At 38.8% G+C, this 23949-nt stretch overlaps 1 protein-coding gene and 1 long non-coding RNA gene across 2 annotated transcripts; one reads left to right on the top strand and one right to left on the bottom strand.

Annotated features, from left to right (window-relative positions):
* Positions 1–4089: 4089 nt before the first annotated feature.
* On the top strand, positions 4090–6709 carry LOC109035284 (uncharacterized). The gene is made up of 3 exons (XR_002009224.2): positions 4090–4447; positions 5518–5681; positions 6395–6709. It is a non-coding gene; the product is annotated as an uncharacterized lncRNA (long non-coding RNA).
* Positions 6710–8853: 2144 nt separating this feature from the next.
* On the bottom strand, positions 8854–23310 carry LOC109031927 (maltase 2-like). The gene is made up of 10 exons (XM_072302245.1): positions 22774–23310; positions 21979–22158; positions 21558–21712; positions 21057–21182; positions 19539–19774; positions 18785–18983; positions 17173–17428; positions 15616–15814; positions 10585–10728; positions 8854–9082 (listed from the first exon to the last, which is right to left on the bottom strand). The coding sequence occupies exons 1-10, from the start codon at positions 22982–22984 to the stop codon at positions 8908–8910; spliced, it is 1881 nt and encodes a 626-aa protein (XP_072158346.1). The 5' UTR covers positions 22985–23310; the 3' UTR covers positions 8854–8907.
* Between the last annotated feature and the right edge of the window lie 639 nt (positions 23311–23949).

Genomic DNA, 23949 nt, shown 5'->3' with positions numbered 1-23949 from the left:
TCATGTTTGCCTCAATGAGTGTCTGTTGATGCCTTCTTGCAGAACTCTTATTGGTCAAAGCTAAAATTGTTCACGCAAAAAAGTGCGTTGCCTCTGGCCAAGCTATTGAATATTTCATCTGCTCCGCTAAATTTCCAATGTAACACATCCAAGTAGCTGTGCTACGCGTTGCGTCCACCTACGCGCGTAGCCTAGGTACTTACACGATTGACATTGGGAACAGGGCCGGATTAAGGGGGTGGACCGCGGCCCATGGCGGCAAAATTAGGGGGCGGCAAAGTTTGCAATTTTTTTAAATGCAGGTACAAAAACATCAGATTCAGAAAAAAATTACAAACAAGAGTGACAAAATCTCTTATTCCCTGAGAGTTCATTAATTTCTAATTTTGTCGTATTTCGGTGATACAAAAGACTGCGCACCTTTAATTAGTTGAGTTAAGAGAGAAACCAAACACGTAATTTAGCCTGGAGCGGCGCGACGCAAAGAGAAATGATGACGAGGACTTGAGATGAAAAGGAGAAGCCCTCGACGCGGCGATCGGCATGTAACATATATTAGCGCCTACGAGGCTGCATGAATACTTCATGCATTGCGTCAACACAGTACGGTCAACAGCGGTCGGCGCGGCGCGGCGTGAAACGCACAGTGCCTACAAGACTGCATGAATACTTCACGCATTGAAACACAGTGTGGTCAGCGGTCAGCGCGGCACGGCGGCGGAAGTTAAAATTATTAGACCACATTTATGTTTGTTCTTTCTTAATTTTTTAGTTCATTCTTACAAATGAAAGGCCTTGTCCCCACAGAGATAGGTTTACGGAACTGAACTTTCGCACGAAGTTCCGTGAACTTTTGCTAGTAGTGTTGACAGGGCTTACGCAAAAAATGTGTCCAACACGAGTGAACGCATCTTATGCACCCTTCTCCCTCCGGCACGTTCACTTGATGGTTTTTATTGATGTTTCAAAATGAATGAGAAGAGGGCGGCAAAATATAGGCGGTCCATGGGCGGCAAGTAGGTAAATCCGGCCATGATTGGGAACCCAGACGTATAACTTTCCGCAACCGATTAACTTAATCGCTAGGCGAGAGAAAATTCGCTTTTCTTGCGTAGAAAAACTCTTTATCAAGTTCACGATTTGATCCTGGAACAAGAAACTTAAAGCATTTTCTAGGGGCCCTTATAAGCATTACAAAATGCACTTTGGCCGACTTGTTAACCCCTCTCCCCTCCCTTAATGTTCTTTTATACTGAGGGTCAAGACTCAACGAATCTATTTCTGATTGGCTCCTATATTTTGAGCCTCCAGAGTGTCACAAGCGGGGGAAAAGATTACATTTTCACCGATTGCAAAGAACCTAAAACTGGAATGGACCGGGCATTTAGGGGTGGGGGCACGTTAGGAGACGAATGAAATGAAAGAGAGAACGAAAGAAAGGAATTCGGGAGGGAGTTTATCAAAGATTACGTTAACGTTACAACTGAGTAATTTTTTCCCCCGTTTGTAACATCCATGAGCGGACTTGCCTTAACTCTCTTTATGAAAGGTCTCTAAGAATTAATATTCTTTAGATTGAGAATTTTTGGGACCGAGCTCAATCCTCTTCTCCTCCTCTTAAGTAACTTACGTAACACATGTGTATGTGTCGAAGGCAAATAGTAAAATCAGGCATTTTGTTAAATGCCTAGGCAAATAGTCAAATATTCTTACTCAGATTGAAATTCTGATTCTTTTCCTAATTTTAGACAAAATAATTAGTTGCTCCTGTAATAAAAAATTCTCAGTAAAAATTTGCATCAAATAATAGTATTTTAAACGATTTTTAGCTCCTGAACAGACTTATCTTGAAATTTTCAACATGTCATGAAATACGGATTTTTTTTAATTTCAACATTTAAATATGAAAAGCGATTGAAGAGGAAGAGACAAAAAGAGTTCGTAGGTTTAATGATTTATTTTCCCAAAAATATTGAAAACTCGTGAGGTCTTCGCCATTAATTCACAACATTTATTAGGCCGTCAAAATTGAACTATCGCCCTAGACATTTGACAAAATGCCTGATTTCACTATTTGCCTGCGACATATGAACGGGGTTCAACTGCTGAACATAGAGGGAACAAGACGCAGTAATCAATGAAAAAGCTCAATGATTTTCAGTTGAGTCTGGCAACGTCGCGACAAGTTTTGACGGCTGAAGCGCGAGTATTCGATGAAACTCGTATTCTCATATTCCTCCGGTTATTTCAGGAACGCACCTCTCGGTTTTGCGTGAGACGCAAAGTTGATGAAAATATGATTTAATTATTTCCTCGCGATGTGTGTGGCGCTATCTCTCGGCGCGGCCGCAGAAACCGCGCAACTGCATGGGGATATCGAGGAGGTTACGAGGTTCTATCATAGCCGGCCGCTATTGGCGACCAAGCTGGTGAATTGGACGTGTTTCTGCAAAACGGAACAATGTGTATTAGGACATGAGCCCTGAGACCCATGAGAATACGCGCACTCCAGGGCTCACGTGATAATACACATGGTTCCGTTTGATAGAAATACGTCCAATTGGATGAAGTGATCTGAGCAGGCGCCACTCGGTGTCTCTCTTCTTCGCTCGCTCCACGCCTCAACCTGCGCATCGTGGAAAAGTATATTCTGACACCGAGAAAGAAACCAACGGTAAAATTATTAACTCATTGGTGAGCATCGCACCGTAAAATACGCCGTAAAAAACGAGAGCTTTATATTTTTGTCAAACTAAGTTTTGTTTGAAGAACGTCTCAATCTGGATGGACGTCAAATTTCGGTAGCACGAGTCGAAAAACGAGCAGCCTCGTTTGCAGAATTGCAAGTATTCAATCTTGCTCTATTATTAAAACAAAAGTAATTTCATTAAATCAAGCTCAAGAAATTGCCTACTCGTGAAAATTGAAGGCATTTGGTTAAGGGCAATTCTACGAAAACTGTCCAATTCCAGTCAAGATCGTTTTCATTTGTAAAATGTGTGATGAAAAGTTTCACATTTCACCAAATGTAATAGAAAAAGAGGGTTTTTAACAAATTATAACCATTACAATTGTGTAAATTGATGGATTAAGCTTCATTCTTAGCTATTACAGATTAAAATGTTACGACCGTCACTGTCATGATTGGTAGGTTGCAATGTTCACAACCTCATAACTTTTTTTTGGTCTGATAAATTTTTCTGATTTTTGTACTAATTTCATCAAAAATACTTGCAGTTGAGTAAACAATGCATTTGATCACGAAAAAAATTTGTCATCCACCCAAAATATTTCGAAAATATGCTGTCATTAAGTTTCTCGTCACGACCGTCCCAGGTGTTGTCAAAACGGTCGCTAGGAGCGGTTAAATCGTTGCGAAAGTAATTTGAAAGTGTACATGTGAAATGAAGTGAAGTGTTCCTATGGTGCAAGCTTGTGCAGTAATCGCCCAAAGTTATTTTGAAAATTCTACCACGATTTGAAAGGTAAGTATAATTAACTGAACCTTTTTTGCGTCACGACCGTCACGCCCTTTATTTTATGAAGCGTGTGATATTCTGAAAAATCTTTGTGCCCACTTTATGGTCCTTAATACTAATTGCAAGTTTACGAACTTTCGAAATTGTACTTCATTGCTGTTGAGTACACCCGCCGTTTTTGTTTAAAATTTGTCACGACCGTCGCGTCGCACCGCATTGGATGTTTAGTGTGACGATCGTGTCTCCTAGACGTACTTGAGTCAATCATTGATTTTAGTATCCCTACAATCGAGCAAACGGAGATGGGGCGTAGAACTCCTACGCCCCCCCCCCCCGCCCTTGGATCCACCTATGATCGTAAAATAACGCTACACCTGAATATTCCAAGGAAAAATATCCGTAGCTTTCCTAAAGAATAAATTGGTATTTTATGGAGGAATGTTTGGCAACGCTTGACTGTTCATACGGCGTTCTTCTCCCTAAGCACGGGGATATGATGGACCGAAAAAAAAAAATACTCGCAGGACAGTTCTCTTTCATTGTTTTGGACACGTGAGGTGCCGTCGTCTCAATAAAACAAAAGGCCCTTGCGCACTCCTGGCTAATGGTGTTTACGAAGGAATGTCCCTTCCTTCCTTTGTTCCAAAAAGTTCGGATTTCCCGGCAGTGGAAAACAAGGAAATAGTTTCTAAATGACATCCTAATTGCAAGAGTGGTCAGCAGGGGGGGGGGGGAGGCTGGGGGGTTGCTTGCGGTGGCTACAGACCGAGCATATAAAAGAGCAACCCCACCCCTAAAGTTCAATCAGTGTGGATTTAGTAGCGAAGTGGCTCAATGGGTAATCAGGTCTGCGGGTTAGTGGGGCAGTGGTTTAGTGGATTAGTGGTACAGTAGTTTGATGGTGCAGTGGTATAGTGGTGCAGTGCAATTAGCAAGCGGAATCGCAATATGAGTTAAGCTCCTAGTATGTGAGTATAGCAGATAATAGCTTTATCATACCTTCTATCTTCATTATATTTAAACTGTATTGTTTCATTTTTGAAACTTTTTATTTTTCAAATTTTAAAATTTATTTTTTCTATTTTCAATTCCCACTTATGAGTCTTAAAATTTTTCATCTTTGAATATTTTATTTTGGAAATTTTAAAATTTTATTTAGTTTTTGAAATTTTTATTTAGTTTTTGAAATTTTTATTCAGTTTTTGAAATTTTTAGTTTTCAAATTTTAAAATTTAATTTTTCTATTTTCAATCTCTACTATTGAATCGTAAAGTTATCGTAAATTATCCTTGAACATTTTGCTTTTAAAGTTTAAATTTTATTAGGTTCATCCTATTATTTTCCTTTCCTATTTCACGGTCGTGCCTATTTCATAATATTATGAATCGGTAGAGTACTTTTATTCTTCAAAGAAAGAAATTATCAATGAAATCGACAATGATTCATGTTATTTTTCCAGTTTTTCTAAACTGAGAGTAATATTTTTCCCCTCTTCAGATCATTGTTTTGCATTGAGAATGACATCAAATTAAATGGCTGTAGTTAATGAATGCGTAGCACTATTACATCACATGCGTAGCACAATTACATTACATTACAAATCTCTAAATATTCAATAATGTTTCACTTTTTCCGAGAAAATTAGCCGACTTATCTTCCATTTATTTTCCATGAATATTTTCAAAAAAGAGAGGACAATTCTCAAAAATTTCATGAAAAATTGTTGATTGGTTTTTGCAAAAAAAAAAAAAAAAAATTAGACATGAGCATCGATTTGAAACGTCACAATCAGCCATCTGTATATAATATTCCTGCTAAATTTTTAACAAATAAAAAAATTGCACATGAGCTGCACTGTTAATTGGACGTGTTTCTGTCAAATGGAGCTATGTGCATTAAGACATGAGCCCAGAGACTCATAAGAGTATATGCATAACAGGGCTCACAATACACATAGCTCCGTTTCGCAGGAACACGTCCAATTTACATCAGATGTACCTTCACTAGCTTTGCTTTCTTGATTTTTCTTTTTTTTCAGATCGGCAAGAAACTAAGTCTGTGAAAGCGCTTCCAGCACCGTGTGCAAAGATTTCAACTTATTTTCTTGAATTGGATTTTTTCCTCCTCTTCAAACGCTTCATACTAACTTCCTAATTGACAAGAGACAGGGTCAGAGCGGAAGCTACTTTCAGCGTATTAATCGTAAGTAAAAGTGCTTTGCAGCCAGGGCCGAATTTACGTTTTTGGCGCACTGTGCAGAAATTTTCGAGGCGCCCCCCTCGCACGCCCCCCCCCCCGCCAGCGCATTTCCCAACCCGACGGTTTTCTTTGGTCACTACGTGCTAACTCTAACTAAATACGAATTTTTCGAGTGAGTGAATGATTCTGGGGCAGAAATCAAAACGTATTGTCGCGACACGGGACAAGCCGCCTTGCAACCTTGTCTCGCCGTTCTTGTCTGTGTCTCCATTGCTTTTATACAATCAATCAACAATCAGAGTTTCTGAACTTTCGACGCAATTCTCAATTTTTTGCAGAGTTTGGAAAAAGAACCCAAAATTTGGCGCCCCTCAAAATCTGGCGCCCTGTGCAGCTGCACCGATGCACCATAGGTAAATCCGGCCCTGTTTGCAGCATTTTTATTTTTCTCTCAAATATCATGCTAATTTTCATCTCTGTGTTAATTATATTAGTCTTTCTTTTTGTTCTTTTTCAGATCGGCAACAAACGAACACAGTAAAAACAGTTTTACATTGTTTTATATTGGTTTTTTGTTTTGAATACCTAATATTGATTTTGCTCTTTTACCGACTGGTAGGAGACGAGCACTTTGAAAACTGTTCAACTTCATTTCATTTTACTTTTTATTTTACTCTATTTACCTGAACTAATCTATTTTTGTTTATTTTTTTCAGATCCCGAACTTTTGTAAGTGGCTGTTTATCCGCAAAGCGGAATTAGGCCAATCAACCTGCAACAACAACAACAGATCGGCAAAAAACGAGCATAATGAAAGCTGTTCATTTATCTACTTCAGCTGTTCTATTTCAATTTTTACTTATTGTCCACCAAGTCCTACCATCGAGGAAAATCTGTGATTTAAAGGTACCAATATAGGTGAATCACGGTGGTGTCCATTAATTTGAATGATGAAGGTACTCGCCTTATTGCTATGTAAGTACCTTGCAGTCTCCCTTTAATGGTACTCCCTTACGATAGGACGTAAAAATTTGGTAGTTGGATGGATCTTTTTAAATGTTCAATTACTTGGACGTATTTCTATCAAACGGAACTATGCGCATTATGACGTGAGCCCTGTTATGCACATATTCTTATGGGTCTCAGGGCTCATGTCTTAATGCACATAGTTCCGTTTGATAGAAATACGTCCATTTGTAGTGGTGTAAAAATTAACAGAAATGATGGTGTAATTCACCAGAAAGTACCCGTACAGTTTTAATTAATCTACAACTGAAGAATACACTGAATAATTCCTCATGGAATCAATAGCTGAAGAAAAAATGACAAAATCAGAGAACAATATTGCACTATTTTCCGAATGATATTGATGAATTCCAGATTTTTTACTACTAGATGATTACTGTACATTTAGAAAGTATCAAGTTTGACGAGGCCATTCAGAGTGAACAAAACAATTTTTTGGCTTAAGTTTGTATTTTCATGTTAGGTTAAGCGTTGACTAATCATTCCTTTTTTTTATTCTTACTTTGTTTCAGGTCCACCAAAAATGCTCCTTTACAGTATGAATTCTGAATGCCAACCGCTGCAATCCTTTTTTTCAATGATTTGTGGAACCAACATACTTAAAACCACGGTGTGCATCAATGCGGATGATGATGTCACTCATCGTCATCGCGCTTTCTAAAAGGCTATGTGCCCCTTCATGATGCAATGCTGAATAAAAACGCCGTATAAACCTTCAGGCGTTGCCAAATTTTCTGTGAGAAAACACAAATTTCTCGGTCTAATGAATATTTTTATTGGAATCTTACAGATAATTTTGTTCACAATTTCACCAAAAATTCCTGAAAAGTTCGAGGAAATATATTCATACCAATAATTTCTCAGAAATATACGTTTTATCTGGGGAAATTTGGCAACTCTCGAATGTTCACACGATGTTATTCCTTAGCATGACAGCAAAGGGGATGTGAAAATTTTGTAATTGAACAGATTTTCTTTAATCGTAAATCATCATTAATTATTTAAAATTAACAGAGATTTTGGTATAACTATATAAAAATACATTAAAATTCCTGAGTGATTGCTCATGGAATCAACAACGAAGAAAAAAGAAAACATGACAAAAATATAGAAAAATTGCATTCAATTTCACATAATTAATTAATATCATATTAGAGAATATTGGAAACTATCGCATGCCACGAGCAAATTTGGCATCAACAATGACATTTTCCCGCTTAAGTTTCCATTTTCAAATTAGGTTAAGCTCCATTTAATCATTTCTTTTTTTTATTCTTAGTTTGTTTCAGGTCTGCAAACAAGCCATCGCTTTTCCAGGAACCCCTTGAACTTTTTTGTGTATCGATGGAAGACAGACATTATGTTCCGGGAAAATTGGCTGGATTGCACTCTCATCAGCCGAATTTTCATGCGGATCGACCCTCGTGTTCTTTCAACTTTGGCATTTAACGAATCGCGTCGTTCGAAACTATAATATCTGCGATTGAATTTGCACTTATACTCATACACATTGTTAAATTGAGAGATATGCGACTCAATTTAAGTATATTAAAGTTGTAAGCTCGTGAAAGGTCATGAATTTGAAGCTAAGCATACATGAGAATGCACTAAAAAAACGCTCTGGATCTTGGATCTCTAGATTCGGAGGAGGGGGCCCTCACCTCATCATCACGTGGTCTAATTTCAAACGACTATTCGCGCCTTCGGGGGGAGGGGGGGATTAAAAATATCTCGGTCAAGAGGACCCATCAAGAGATGCTAAAGGCCAACGTGCGGAAATTAATGGAAATCGACCCAGTAGATCTTCGGACATTGCAAAAAATGACAATGGACCTCTAGACAAGGTATGAATGGGTCAGTTGCGCAGGTCACAGAATCATGTTTTGATGCTTGATTCTTGTAGATCAGCTAAAAATAATAGGAACTGTCCAAACGGCAACTTTCAACGATATCGTCCTTGGAAAAGTCCGATTTTTGACGTCATCCACCGCGGTAGTGACACCATTGGGTTCTTCCACCTTGCTTCCATCAGTCCGTGTGACGCACATTTGCACTGGTTGTTCAATTCAATACGTAAATTTAATACGTATTTGCGACTAAGGATTGTTCAAAGGATCTACGGTGTTTGTGTAATTAAAATTCAAGAACGGACGTTTTGAAAAGTTATATTTACAATATTTCACAGTTTGTGGTCATAAATTGCTCAGAAGAAAAATTTACTGAACAAGATAGCTAGTAATAGTTCGAAAGAGACGGTTTGCATTTTGATGCATCCATTCACAGAATCCTTATACGTGGGAGGTGCTACTTCCTTTGCGGTTGTCAAGAGAAGAGACGATTTTGGGCGCATAAAAAACTCATTTGCCGATAATTTCTCGCTGCGGAGGGAAAAAAACTCTGCTTAGAACGGTAAATTAATGGAAACATGGATGTCATAGATGAAATGTGATTTGTTAATATTAAGATATGGAAAAAAGAGCGAATCTACTAAATATTTGCATTTCAAAAATGACGTTCTTCAATCTAATATCAACTATTATTTTTTATTATTTGGAGATGTCTAGTAATACATTTCTAATTTCACCGTAACTTCATACATTGAGTACAAATCACTTGTCTTCAATACGGTTCAATTAACTCATTGAATCACGGATATTTCACAGAACTGTCCCTCTACATAATTTTGTGAAAATTTAAGCGTATTACATTTCAAACACCTTGAAGAAAAAGGCACAAGAGAATTTGAGTCTACATATCTGTATGTTTCGTGCTTATAATTAATATAAAGCATTTTTAGGGGAAAAAGCACTTGAATTACGTGTCATGTAAAAATCCTCGCTTAAGACGATGAAAATTACGCATGATAAAGTTTTGCAAGAATATGTTCCATTAGATAAATTGAAGTAATGAGAGGTAGAGGTTTTACTCAGCGCTAAGTTATTCTGGTGTATTTTTTAGTAGATGGGTCTGAAGTATGCGATTCACGTAAGTTACGAGGAAAGAGGGGGCTAAGGATTCGGAAAATTATATTGCATCACTCATTAACATCCCGTAGAGGGAGCTTTCCGTTGAAATTATTAATAAGAAGGCTTCAATCGTGAATTTGGAAACATTGTCATGGAGTCATACCAGCCTTCCCTCCAGTTCCACTCATCTTCAAAGTAGCTTCCGGTATCATTGAAAATCACGCGCTTAAAATTTGAATAATGCTCGGCGGAATTTTGACGAAAGTTTCGAGTTTAATTTCAAATTTATGAGATGTCTCAGCCGGAAACTAATCCTCCATCTGCAGTCCAAACTTTGTTCCTAACGAAACATCGAGGTTTACGTCAGAAGTTAACGACTTTCCCGCGGAGATAAACAAAAACCCCGGCTCCGCATAGGATCTCCAGTGGACTTACGAGATTTTTCCGCTTCACCATCGCGCGTAGGGAGACCCGTTTAGAGCTTTAAAGTTTCAGCGATAATTTCGTGAAAGTGATCTCAATGTAAGGCATTGTTCGTTCCACGACGGAGCCACGCATATGCTTCCACGCTGCCGTGCTCAGGAAGAACGCCGTATGAGCCTCAGGCGTTGCCAAATTTCCGTTGGCAAATCACTAATTTTCAGGAAAACGTCTGAATATTTGTCGACCGATTTTTCAAATAATTTTGTTCGTAATTTGATCTAAAACGTCTGAAAATTTCAAGGAAAAATATTCATAATTTTCCTCGTAAATAAACATTTTATCGACGGTAATTTGGTAACGCTGGAATGTTCATACGGCGTTCTTCCTTAGCACGGCAGCACGGGACCTCGCCAACTTTTGCATCGGAATGCGAGTGGCATCAAAATCGCTCGTGAAGTTGTGCGTTACTTTTTAATCGGTGTCGAACTTACTTCGGCACGTATTGACTATTAACGCTGCTCGTGTGGACCGTTAAGACGTTAGGAAGGTCGCTCATGAATGCCAGCAGATCGATTGGTTTTGAGTCACTACCCAAATTTACGACCACAACATAGGTATCACTTCCCTCTAGTCGCCTAAACAAAAAGCAATGAAAATTAATTAGAATTTCCATCGCATAAATGAGCACTCAATATCATCAAATCATCATGAGAAGTACATAATTATCTTCAATAATCTTCTCTACTGTCTTACTGGATTGTGATGTAGTCCAGTACCACATGTACAAATAAGAGGTCCCGTGTGCAGCTTCGTGGGTAAAATTGTTGTGATATGTCATTCTCTTCTTTAGGATGTCTAGAATCAGAATTTCGATGGTGTCAAGTTCAAAAATTGAACCGACGCCCAGAATTCAAGATGGCGTCCAAGATGGCCGCCGCCATGGTGAAAGTTTTAAATTTTGCGGATAGCGTCGAGTCAGATGTCGATTCCTATGTAAAATGACACGAGGAATCCGAATATCACATTTAAAAACACCCCCGACCCAAAGGAGGGCTCCAAATCCAAGATGGCGGCCAAAAATACCACTCAGGGGTACTAATTTGCCTATACGGGTCCAAGTGCATAGTGAGGTATCAATTATTAGGTTTTCGGGGTCGTAGAGTCCGAAAATGAGGTCCATTTTTCGCTGCGGCCCTCCAGAGACCCTAAAATCAAATATGGCGCCCAAAATGGCCACCGGTTTTACGGCTGAAACACCAATTTAGCGCAGCTATGATAAGCAATACGTTCAAAATTTAGTTTTGTGGGGCAAGGAGTTCGAATAGGAGATCAAATGTTTATTCCTACAAAAAATTAAGCCTCCGAATCGAAAATGGCTACCGACATGGTTGCCAGTTAGAGGCGCAGGCCGGTAAATGACTATTGATATTAAGGGGATTTGCCAAAGGAGCTAGGGGTTTCGATAAGGGCCGTTTTTCGGCCCATACCCTGAAATTCTTCAATTTTACGATTTTTTTGCTTCTTGGGAGTCTAAATTTTACGGAATGTGTCATGCTTTTGTCATTTTCGGCCTATTTAGGGGTCTAATGCTGGCCTAAACATGAGTCTGAAGGCTAATTTTTGCGGAAAATTCGGGTTTCTTGGCATTCGACGCGCTGCGCCCGCTGTTTCATAACGATCAAATATCATCGGAGGAGCAAATTTTCCTTCAAGTATGTTCATTAAGGGTGTAAGATATAGTCACTCTGGCCAACTTTCGTCGATGGCAACCCTTGCGCTCATAGTTAAAACGAACTTTTTAGAATTTTCTTGTTTTTCATCATTATTATTAAAATGGCATAAAAAAGGGCTACTCATCTTGAACCAGAAATAGATTCCTTGGCGGAAATTGTACGTAGCCCTCCAAAAAACTTTATGGAATTAAAAGCCCCCCCCCTCCTCCAAAGAAAAAGCCGGTGTTGCCATATTTTGTTGCCTAAAATCACAGAAAACTATTTGTGATTATTTCAGTATTTGGAGGCTGTTCTTCGTCGAGCTCATTCAGCAAAGTTCAAAACCCTTGATTTTTCATACGTAACGATCACATGACTAGTGAATATGCACATGCATTTATCTATTATTATTTTGTTCATTACATGTATTTATCTAAAGAGACTCCCATCGCGGCGCGGCATTGCCACATATCATCGGTAAAAATCGAGAAAATTATTCCGAGTTGGCCCAAGATTTGAGCCATTATTTCGCATTATGCGCATTAAATAAATACGTAGGACTCAAATTACTGTATTCAGGGATGCAAATAGATCATATTTTTTGCAGGTAAAGTTTTTTTTATGATCTTGGGCTTGTAGGCGACCCATTATCTTACGAATTTTTGACGTGATATTTACGCACGAAGATGCAACTTTGAAACATTGACCGTGATCTGGGATCCGAATAAAAAGTAAGCCATGTGTCAGAATCACGAGTTCTCAATGCTGATTTTTTACCCACCCTGACAAGCCCTGCCCTCCGTCACTTTTATTGCCTGCGATCGATCAGAATTCTACTTCCCAAAAATAATTGGAAACTCTGGTTTTCCTGGTTCACTCCTGCCTAGCCTCCTTACCGCTTCCTCATCTGTTGCCTCTTCATCAGGTTCCTCCCATCAGACAACTCATTTGGAGCTACCATTGTAGAATTTTGGAGAAATGACGCGTATTCATCTAGCAAACGCTTAGTTTTTCTAGTTCAGCCTCATATCTGTAATGAGCGAGGTACTAGATGACAGATGCAATATGCGCTGGGCAGCCCACGACTCTACCGTCCACCTGCCGTTGGTAATACCACCCGGATATGCCCACAGGGTTCTATGTCACTTTCAGGTACGGGGCTCAAGCCCCCCACCCCCCCCCCGCCGAAAGCAAAAAAAAGGGGGAAAGAGTGAAGGAAAGAGGAGACAGAAGATGATGAGGAAAGACGAGAAAAGAAAAAGTTTGAGGCCTTCGAAGATATTTATCTCTTTTGATGTAGAGTCTTAAATGAAACCACAGTGTTCATTTGATTAGTATTTTATAAAATTTTCGTCAAAAAATGCGTCTAAATACAGTTTAAATTTCAAACAATTTCCAGATTTGTTGATTGCAACAATTCGAAAGTATTTCGTGTTAAGGTAAAAAAAAAGTTTTTCTGCGGAAATTCATGAAGATCTGTGTTACGGTAGCCTCGAAATGCGTCCAAACAGAGTTAAAATTTCAAACAAATTTCAGATTTGTTAAATGCAACAATTCGAAAGTATGTTGTGTTAAAGGTACGAAAGCGTAATTTTTCTGCATTTTATGATAAATTTGCGCTATGAAAGCCTCGAACTGCGCCTAATAAGATTACACATTTCTAAGATTTGTGATCTAATCAGACGCCATCTAAATAATGATGAAAAACAAGTAAAGTCTAAAAATTTCGTTTTCACTATGAGCGCAAGCAGTGTTCCAAACTCACCTTTGAGTTTTAGGAGCCATGGGGCGCATCAAGCCTGAATTTTAGGCGCCATTGAAGATTTTTTAGGGGCCAGATTGACTTTTTGCCTATATATTACGGCATATTTAGTGAAAAATTAGACGCAAATTTAGATGTTTTCGTAACAGAACTAGTAGGTAGCTGTGACTTGGTGAAGACAAAAGCACTAAGGATGAAATCGTGAAGAATAGAAAAAGCTCTCACTAATTGTAATGCTGAAAATTTCGAATGATCACCTAATATGAAAATTCAGATTTTAAAGGGGCAATTTTTAAGGGCCACGTTGGCGCAGAGCCTTCTTTTTTAGGAGCAATGACCGATGTTTTAGGCGCATTTGGCGCGTTGGCGCCTGTGAGTTTCGAACACTGAGCACAAGGGTTGCCATCGACGAAAGTTGGCCAGAGTGACTATATCTTACACCCTTAATGAACATACTTGAAGGAAAATTTGCTCCTCCGATGATATTTGATCGTTATGAAACAGCGGGCGCAGCGCGTCGAATGCCAAGAAACCCGAATTTTCCGCAAAAATTAGCCTTCAGACTCATGTTTAGGCCAGCATTAGACCCCTAAATAGGCCGAAAATGACAAAAGCATGACACATTCCGTAAAATTTAGACTCCCAAGAAGCAAAAAAATCGTAAAATTGAAGAATTTCAGGGTATGGGCCGAAAAACGGCCCTTATCGAAACCCCTAGCTCCTTTGGCAAATCCCCTTAATATCAATAGTCATTTACCGGCCTGCGCCTCTAACTGGCAACCATGTCGGTAGCCATTTTCGATTCGGAGGCTTAATTTTTTGTAGGAATAAACATTTGATCTCCTATTCGAACTCCTTGCCCCACAAAACTAAATTTTGAACGTATTGCTTATCATAGCTGCGCTAAATTGGTGTTTCAGCCGTAAAACCGGTGGCCATTTTGGGCGCCATATTTGATTTTAGGGTCTCTGGAGGGCCGCAGCGAAAAATGGACCTCATTTTCGGACTCTACGACCCCGAAAACCTAATAATTGATACCTCACTATGCACTTGGACCCGTATAGGCAAATTAGTACCCCTGAGTGGTATTTTTGGCCGCCATCTTGGATTTGGAGCCCTCCTTTGGGTCGGGGGTGTTTTTAAATGTGATATTCGGATTCCTCGTGTCATTTTACATAGGAATCGACATCTGACTCGACGCTATCCGCAAAATTTAAAACTTTCACCATGGCGGCGGCCATCTTGGACGCCATCTTGAATTCTGGGCGTCGGTTCAATTTTTGAACTTGACACCATCGAAATTCTGATTCTAGACATCCTAAAGAAGAGAATGACATATCACAACAATTTTACCCACGAAACTGCACACGGATGCACATGTGGTACTGGACTAGTAATAAGGAACCACTATCTCTAGCTCTATCCAATAAAAAAACATATCTGCATAGGGAAGCCAATGGTATGTATGTTGTCTATAAAATGGGCCAACATAAGTGGTTCCTTAGTGTAAAATGTAATCCATGTGGTCCACTCTCGTTACTTTACCCGGATTTTGAGGGACGGAGTAAGCAAGTTAGTTTCCAGAGAGAGAGTCTGCAATGAACCGTCATAACAGTAAAACACTGCCGAGGTGATCATTGAAGATATTTTCGTTCTTCTTAAGTTTTGAAGAATGAAGATTATTTGAGCATCATTAAAAGTATTTCTTTTACAAGAAAGTACAATGGAAAATTGAGGCGCATCTCCGACCATCCAATGAACGGTTTCTTTTCTCTAGGATCCCTTGCAGTTTTCTTTGTATTAAAGCCTAGATATGTTCAAAAACGTGTCCGATGTAGTATCAGAAATAAGAGCAGAATAGAACTTGCATTACGATTTGTGTTCAAATTGGATCCTTGCAGAGGATTTGTAACCAGGGAAATTATTAAAATTCACTAATTTAAATGAGTATTGGAACATTTTCAGATTGCTCCATGGACGTTTTTAAGTGCGTTAAGCTGAGAACAAATAAATGTTTATGGGTCCTGGATTCTGGACTATTTCCATACCTGACAAAAGCAAAAATCCATTTCGATAGAACGTAAGTTTCCAAATCGCCGTAAAGCATTGTGTCGGTTTTCCGGGCGTCCAATAGTCTTTTGTATACTTTAAAGTGACTGTTTGTACTGCCTTGCATCTGGTCCTTGAGATTCAGGCGCCAAAAATTTGAGTTGACAGGCAACCAAGTTGTCATACTTGTCGAAAACCCTGCAAGAAGATGATGCTAGCATGAAAATAAAGCGGTTTGGCTCTGCATTGCTTCATCAGTATGAAAATACTCGGTGGCTTCATCCGTAGTTCTGCTATGAAAGATGACTTTATATTTGGTTTCATATTGATGACCAAATTGTGAAAATGCGTATCTCCGTTTGCGACATTGTAGACTTTCTGTCATTCTATATTTGTCTCAATAAAACTAGTCGATGCAATTTCTTGATCATTTCCTTCTCTGACAGCAGACTATTCCCTGTAAATTTCAAGCCAAGAAGTTGGCTTGTATCTCTTTGAAAATGTAAAATAAAAGCGACAATTTTGAAACACCGCAATGGAGATAAGTTGTTTCGCACTTCGGCCATTGATATAGAGTGAAGTGCTTGATTCGACTCGGGTGTTTTCTTATTTTTATTATTATTATCGTTTTTTTGTGAGCGGGGAATTTGAATTAACTTAATCAAGAACTTTTATCTTCTAATTTGAGCGGGATTCTAAAATTTCTATTGCGTCCACCGTTGCCACATAAAATTTTGATTCGGGAATACAGATTGTAGTGCTTAATTACGTGCTCAATCCTTCGTTCCTCTGACGTAAGGGCGCATCACAATTTACGTTTGAGCCTTGTGCCCCGTAGAACTCTATGCTTTCCGCGGTTCATCCGGGAGTAGAGATACGCCCTTACGTCAGAAGAGTGACGAATTGACGCCTGTCACATGCGTGCTTAGCCGTGCTAAGTAAAAACGCCGTATGAGCCTCCAGACTAGACGTTGCAAGTCTCCTCCGATAAAAACCGGATTTACTGGAAACATTGCGAATATTATTTCCGTTCCGTTCGTATCCGTCGTTCTACAACAACCGATGCGATCAGGAGGCGTAAGGCGCTTTGATGCAACTATTCGTGTCGGAGGGATGCCCGTGTTGCATAACTAAAAATTGAAGGCGCTTTGGCATCTTTCACATTAGCGTTGCCGAGCGTCGCTGCGCATTGCTCCTTCCCGAATCGCGAAGAAGACGTTACTTGTGATAAATAGAGACTTATTCTGCCGTGCTAAGGAAGAACGCCGTATGAACCTTCAGATGTTGCCAAGTTTTCTCTGATAAAATCCGGATTTACTGGGAACATTGCGAATATTATTTCCCAAAATTTTCAGACAATTTTGTACGCAATTCCATCTAAAATATCTGAAAATTTCAAGGAAAAGTATACATGAATGTTGTCAAAAATACATGTTTTATCGGGGGAAATTGGGCAACTCTCGAATGTTCATACGGCGTTCTTCCTTAGCACGGCAGTGCAAAGCATGGACTTGGTTCATGTTGAGATATACGATATTTGGAGGGTTAATCTTGACCTGCATTTAGAGAAGTATCCCACTGCATGGGGGTCCTCTCAGGATCCCTCGAAACCCGGTTGTACCAGTCCTGGTCGAACTGACACGCCTGTGGATCCACACCCTCATCAAATCGGATCTTGGCGTCATCCATGCCAATTTCGTCACCGTAGTATGTATTCCCGGTTCCCGGTAGGAGTAATCCGATCATGTTAATTCCGTCCACCAGATCCGTCCCATAGCGCGCTGCTATTCGGTGGTTGTCATGGTTACCCATCTGAAACGATAAACAAAATCATCGAGATTCACACTCAACTACAAGCGGGGCACGGAGCTAAGCACCAGCATACAGGGTGATCCAAAATTATCGCACCACCTTTGGAAACATCAAACTTTTGGTCTTTTTGCAGAGGGTCCCCCTAAAATTTAGGAGGGTTCCAAAAGTAGTTTACCTGAACCTTGGAGAACTCTTAAAGTGTTAGGTCTCCGTTTAAATACCTCAAAACTGGACTATTTCTGCTTAACGGAGCTATGTGCATCACGACGTGTGACCTGAGACTCATAAGAATATATGCATAACAGGGCTCACGTCATAATGCACATCGACGGTGAAACTACCAAACCACGTATCTCGGTTTGCGACGTCGCAGACTTCCTGTCATACTTTATTTTTTAAATGAAAAACTACTTAACATCCAGTCTTGAAAATTTCTGTGATTTTTCCTCTTTGTGCGGAGGAAATTCCGTGAAAATTTCAAGGAATGATATTGATTTGGTCTACTTCAAAAAAATAAAATGTGAGCGTAGATTTGTAAACACCGCAAACGAGATACGTGGTTTGGTAGTTTCACCGTCGGCATGGTTCCGTTCGATAGAAATACGTCCAATTTACAATAGTGGCGCCTGGTGTTACAGGACATTCGGATCACTATGTAAAAAAAGCTATTCATACTGAGAAGTAAAACTTTGGTCGTATATACCGCAAGTATGGTGTTCTATGTTGACCGTACTATTCGGATCATGTTAGTGGCGATTCTTGAAAATCGGCAACAATGTTTTTCCTCAATGTACGCGACGCATGTAAAACAATCGATTCTTGGTGAGGCAGCTTGCTTCACTTAAAATCGATATTTTTAATGAATTTTAATGGAGGAACAATAGTGCTGCCAACATCGATGAATCGGCGTTGGTTCATGTAGCTGAATTCCCCGGCTCTAGGCACCGTATCCTTTCCCAGTTAACACAAAATATTTTGAAAATACATATATTTTGATAATATTGTCACCTTTATCCAAATACATTCAAAATATTTTTATAATGTTTTAGAACTTTTTTAGGGAATATTTTGAAAGTAATTCAAACATATTGCCCGTAAACATTTTATTCCCTAAAAAGTATTAAAAACATTTATAAAAAGATTTTTTGAAAAATATTTACAAACAAAATTTATGAAACCGGGCTTTTTCTATTCTATAGTTGGGATTCGTTTAAGAGATCGATTGCATGAAGCGCGTGGATTTCTTACGTTGCAAAGTCCCAACTTCCTTAATTTTTGAAAATGAGAAGTTGCCTCATTAACAGTTGCTAATTTCTAGAAGATTTGACTGTTGATCGCGGTACACTCTCAACTTACCACCCAGTTAGGCCAGTGTCCTTCAGGCATGCCTTCCATCCAACCCTGGATGGCTTTTTGATAGTCTTTGGCAGGTGATCGACCGTCCACATGAGTGATGAAGAAGAAATTGAATGGTATATGTGATCCAGGCTTCCCCTCAAACTGATAATAGTCCATTGTCTTGTCGAGAGAAGTATAGGCCTCTGTCATCATTACTCTGCAAAACGAAGGACATTTTAAAATTTACTGTCATCTTCTGAAATTCTTCATTTTATTATCACACAACTCCTACGAATTTGAGCCATTTACAACTTAATTACTTATCTGTCGGGACGATAAATCTTGCAAGTGACGCGATAATACCCATGCATAATGCACATAGAAGTTGCAAATACGCCACAATCTCTTTATTTCGTTCGCATTTTAATCACGGATTAAAACTTACGATACTGGAAGCCTCAGCCTATTTGATGTTCGATTATTAACATTACCCTACAGCATTAATTAATTCGATAACATACGTGGCCATTTAAATTCACCCAATGGCTTGAAAGGCCCATTGCGCGAAGATGTTTAGGAATACAATGAAAAAATTGAGTTATTTACTACTGCGATATTTACAAATCAATAGGTGTAATGAGTGCCAAGGTTCAATTTTTAGTTTCAAAACGTGGTAAACTTTAAAACTGTTGTTTTCAAAAGCACTGTAAAATTCCATTTCATACGTTTAGATGCTCTGGACCCCTGTATCGATGTGCAGAAAGATGCTTACTTGGTTTCTCCGGATTTTTTCGAATGGTGATCAAAAATTTGTCTGAAGCGAGTCATCATTCTAAAAGTGTCCGGTTGGTCCATCGTCATCGATCTGTTCCAGTTCCAATAGTTGTTGGGGTCAAGATCGGGTGCCAGTAGTTCTTGGTCCCTCCAATCGGGATCCTCGAAAAGAAAGTCAACAGCATCGAGTCGCATGCCGTCTACTCCTCTCTCTAACCAGTAGTCCACTACATTCTGCTCAATCGATATAAAAAAATATGAATGCCTAGAAATTACAGTTTTAAAAAAATACACGTAATTTAATGGCCAACATGTCATATGAATAAAAAATAAGTAATGAAAAGTAAGATGATTTTTATAAACTGTGCTAAAATTTTCGATTTTGTATTGTTAATTTGGTATTTCCACTTTATGTAAAAACAAATCACTGAAATTCCTTCAAAGGATCTATTCCAAAAGTTACACTGTTGCCTTTACTCCAAATTCATTAAAATTGTTTTTTCAGTCTCTGTCCTTGTTTTTGCATTAAAGCAGCAGGGCCGGATTTACTTTCTTGCCGCCCAAGGGCCGCCTGTATTTTGCCGCCCCCTTCTCATACGTTTTGAAACATCAATAAGAACAATCAAGTGAACGTGCCGGAGGGGGAGGGGTTTATAAGACGCGTTTACTCTTGTTGGACACATTTTATGCGAGAGTCCTGTCAACACTATACTAGCAAAAGTTCACGGAACTTGGCGCGGAAGTTAAGTTCCGTAAACCTATCTCTGTGTGGACAAGGCCTTCCATATATGAAATGAAGGAAAACATCATGAAAGAACAAATATAAATGTGGTTTAATAATTTTAACTTCCGCCGCCGCGCCGCGCTGACCGCACGGTGTTAGGCGCAATACGTGAAGTATTCCTACAGTCTTGTATGCGCTATGCGTTTCACGCCGACCGCTGTTGCTCGCCACGCACTGTGCTTGTCGCAATGCATGAAGTATCCATGCAGTCTTGTAGGCGCTATGCGTTTCACGCCGCCCGCTGCTGACCGCAGCGACCGCACTGTCTTTGACGCAATGCGTGAAGTATTCATGCAGTCTTGTAGGCGCCAATATGTGTTACATGCCGACCGCCACACCGAGGGCTACTCCTTTTCATCTAAAGTCCTCGTCATCATTGCTCTCTGCGCCGCGCCGTTCCAGACCAAATTCCGTGTTCGGTTTCTCTTTTAGTCTTAAATGGACTAATGAAAGGTGCTGTCTATTGTATCACAGAGAGACGACAAAATTAGAATTATATTCTCAGGAAATGAGAGATTTTGTCACCTTTCCTCGTTTGTAATATTTTCTCTGATTCCGATTTTTCTGTATAGCTACATTTAAAAAAAATTCAAAATTTACCGCCCCCTAAATTTGCCACCATGAGCCGCGGCCCATGTGGCTACCCCCTTAATCCGGCCCTGAAAAGAAGCCAAAGTAAACCCGCTGGATGTCACTCGTTCATTTTTCGAAGTTCCGAAGTGAAAAACTTACCAGAACCTCTTGGACTAGTTCCTCGAAGTTGTAGTTCAGATCGGGTTGTTTCCAGTGAAATTGATGCAGATAATACTGCTGCCTCTCCTCATGCCATTTCCATTGAGAACCTCCGAACTCACTTATCTACACAAAAAACTCAATGATGTTACATTAACCTAGAATCAAAAGCAATTTGGTGAAAAAAACTAAAAAAAAAACAAGAACAAATGAATCTTTCATGTCACGGACTTGGGTATTGACGAATTAATACGCAGCTTAACTTCTCCATTTTCACAGAAATTAACGTCATCACTGACATTTTACGACAAACGCTGCTAAAAAAAACTCAATTTCCTATTTTTTTTTTTTTTTTTTTTTTTTTTTTTTTTTTTGAGGTAGATAGACAGAAATTCGCTCTCCAGAAAATTTGTTTCCGTGAACAACAGCCATTTATCTTGTCAACGATCACATATACATTTGTACAGTCATAGTTATCATAGTTAGTGCGGTATAACTTACCCAATTTGTAGGTGGCTTTCTCTCACCGTTGACTATTTTTGGGTCCTTCCAGACGTAATAGTCGGTGTAAGGGTCTATTCTTTTCACGGATTTTAAGAACCATTCATGCTGGTCACTCGTGTGGTTTGGAACAAAATCCAAGAAAAGGTGTATCCCTGCGAGCAAGACAATCATAAGAACTTACTCAACGTATTCTTAACGTTAATAAGCTCACAAAAGGTACTGTAAGAACTTTTGCAGGATTGCAATAAATAGTGTCAGTATTAATAATTGTATTACATCTCTTCAAAAATAATATTGAATCAAGAGGTATACCTATGTATGCGTATGTTCAAAGTACTATTGACCTTGTTATAATCAAGTGAAATACATAGTACTTATAGTATTCATTACCAAAAAAGTGTAAATATTTTATACACACCTGCTTTGTGAAGAGCATTCTTCAAGTACTCCAGATCTTCATTCGTTCCAAAAAGTGGATCAATTTTTGTATAATTTTGGATATCATATCCAAGATCCAAACCTGGAGATTCAAAGATCGGGTTGAACCAAATCGCTGTTATACCCAATTCTTTCAAATACCAGACTTTGTCGGCAATACCTGGAGAAATTAATTTCGCTCACGTAAATCGATAATCTAATAAATGCTATATTGACGGTGAAAGTGAACGACGGTGTAAAGACGATAAAGTAGTGTTTTTTCCCAAGTAAACCTGGTTTATCTTTATTAAACTCCGTCCAAATAAAAGAGATGTAATTATTATGATTCAAATAATTGATTGAATAGTGTCTTGTTTACAGATGCTTCCGGGATCAAATGAAGCTGACCAAATATTTAAAGAACGATATTTAGCAATATGCTACTTGGTCCTTATAAAATACATGTCAAACAAGCTTTTTGAACAGAAACTTTTGGATGCCCGCTATTTCAAACAAAGTTATTAGACTAAATAAAATTAAAACTAGAAATTATGTTTTGTACTATTCCTTTGTCCTTCAGTGTGATTCATGGACAAAGCTGCATCGGAGGAATAGGCTAGGTTGACAGAGGCAAAAGCCCCATCAGAACCAACGTTGCAATTTTTCTTGCTTATTCCTAAGACTGTACGGATTTCAGTCGGAGTGTTTGTGATAATCATGATAATATTTCTAAGTTATTCAATTTAAATAGAAATTTAAACCGTTTTCCGGCTACGATTTGAAAATTCAAATTTACCTCTTAAATCTCCAACGCCGTCACCATCACTATCTTTGAATGATCTAGGATAAATTTGGTAGAAAACACTTCGCTGCCACCAATCGAGAGGCTTGTGTTTCAAATTTAATTTGTATTTTAAAACTGATGCATCACTGAAGCCACCCACTGTGCAGATAACTAAGAAAACTAAAGCAAGTTTATACATCGTTATTTCGTGAGATTGGCACATTCGGGAAAATATTGTAAACTCAAACTCGTAATGAAAACAATTTTTTAAAAAAAAAAATGATTCTAACACTGATGTAATATCATGGTTCTTTTCCAATCAATGTTACTTTACGACTCAAAATTCAGTGTGGACAAGAGTGGTTTGATCGTCAAGTAGAATGAATATTCTAGAGTTTTGTAAAATTAGTTACTTATCTATCGGAAACTGACAAGATCAAAATAATTTTAAAGTGGGCTTCCTCGCGGCGCGGTGGCTGGTAATATACTAAGAAAATATAATCACATTAAATCTGCAAAGCATTCAACTGTTTTATCAACTCATTATCGGAGAAATGAGTTGATATAAGGAGTAAGTCTGTTATTTGTTTATATATTAAAGCAGCTTTTATTGGTACGATTGGCACTCAAAGCAAACGTGTGAATTGTGAAGAAACAACGATTTTGTGAAGTGGGCACTTATGTATGCATATAGTTGAGCACAGTAGGAAACAAATATTAAAAAACACCCATGTCCATACGCAGCCGTCTGAGGGTATGTGGTTTTCACTTTGAATGTTTTATTACATTAAAATCCAAACGACCATACGGAACATTCTATTGACTCACCTTTCACACAATCACATTCTCTTCAATCTCAAAAGTCATTTGAAGTTTTTAAGATGAATGTTTTTTTTTTTTTTTTATTCTATATCTTCTAACTTCAAAAATCGCACAGCTAATAACAATCATAATATTGGCACTTAGTGTCAAGTGTAGATAACGTAAGTGCCTCCACGTTGCATGAACTTCCACGTCACCAAGCGTGGGTGATGTCAAACAAACGAATCTTTTGTTCCAAATAACATACTTTCCTATCGGCCCTCTGTCAGAGATGGAAAATTTCATGAGACTGATTCGCGTGAGATTTCAGTTGTTAAAATTTCATGCAATTTGTTGAAATTTTTGGGATGCATTCAGAGGGCCTAG

The sequence above is a fragment of the Bemisia tabaci genome, chromosome 7, assembly GCF_918797505.1.
Source record: "Bemisia tabaci chromosome 7, PGI_BMITA_v3".
NCBI classification, from domain to species: Eukaryota; Metazoa; Arthropoda; class Insecta; order Hemiptera; family Aleyrodidae; genus Bemisia; species Bemisia tabaci.
Note: the sequence above shows the minus strand (reverse complement) of the source record. Positions and strands in the feature narration are given on the sequence as shown.

What these genes read in the sequence shown, in the direction of transcription:
- LOC109031927 (XM_072302245.1), bottom strand. Translation starts at nt 22,984, where the DNA reads ATGTGCCAATCTCACGAAATAACGATGTATAAACTTGCTTTAGTTTTC. An exon ending in GACACTGGCCTAACTGGGTG is followed by an intron (nt 17,429 to 18,784) that starts GTAAGTTGAGAG and finishes TTATCGTTTCAG; the next exon opens with ATGGGTAACCATGACAACCA. An exon ending in AATAGTCAATACGTGCCGAA is followed by an intron (nt 9,083 to 10,584) that starts GTAAGTTCGACA and finishes TTCCCTCCGCAG; the next exon opens with CGAGAAATTATCGGCAAATG.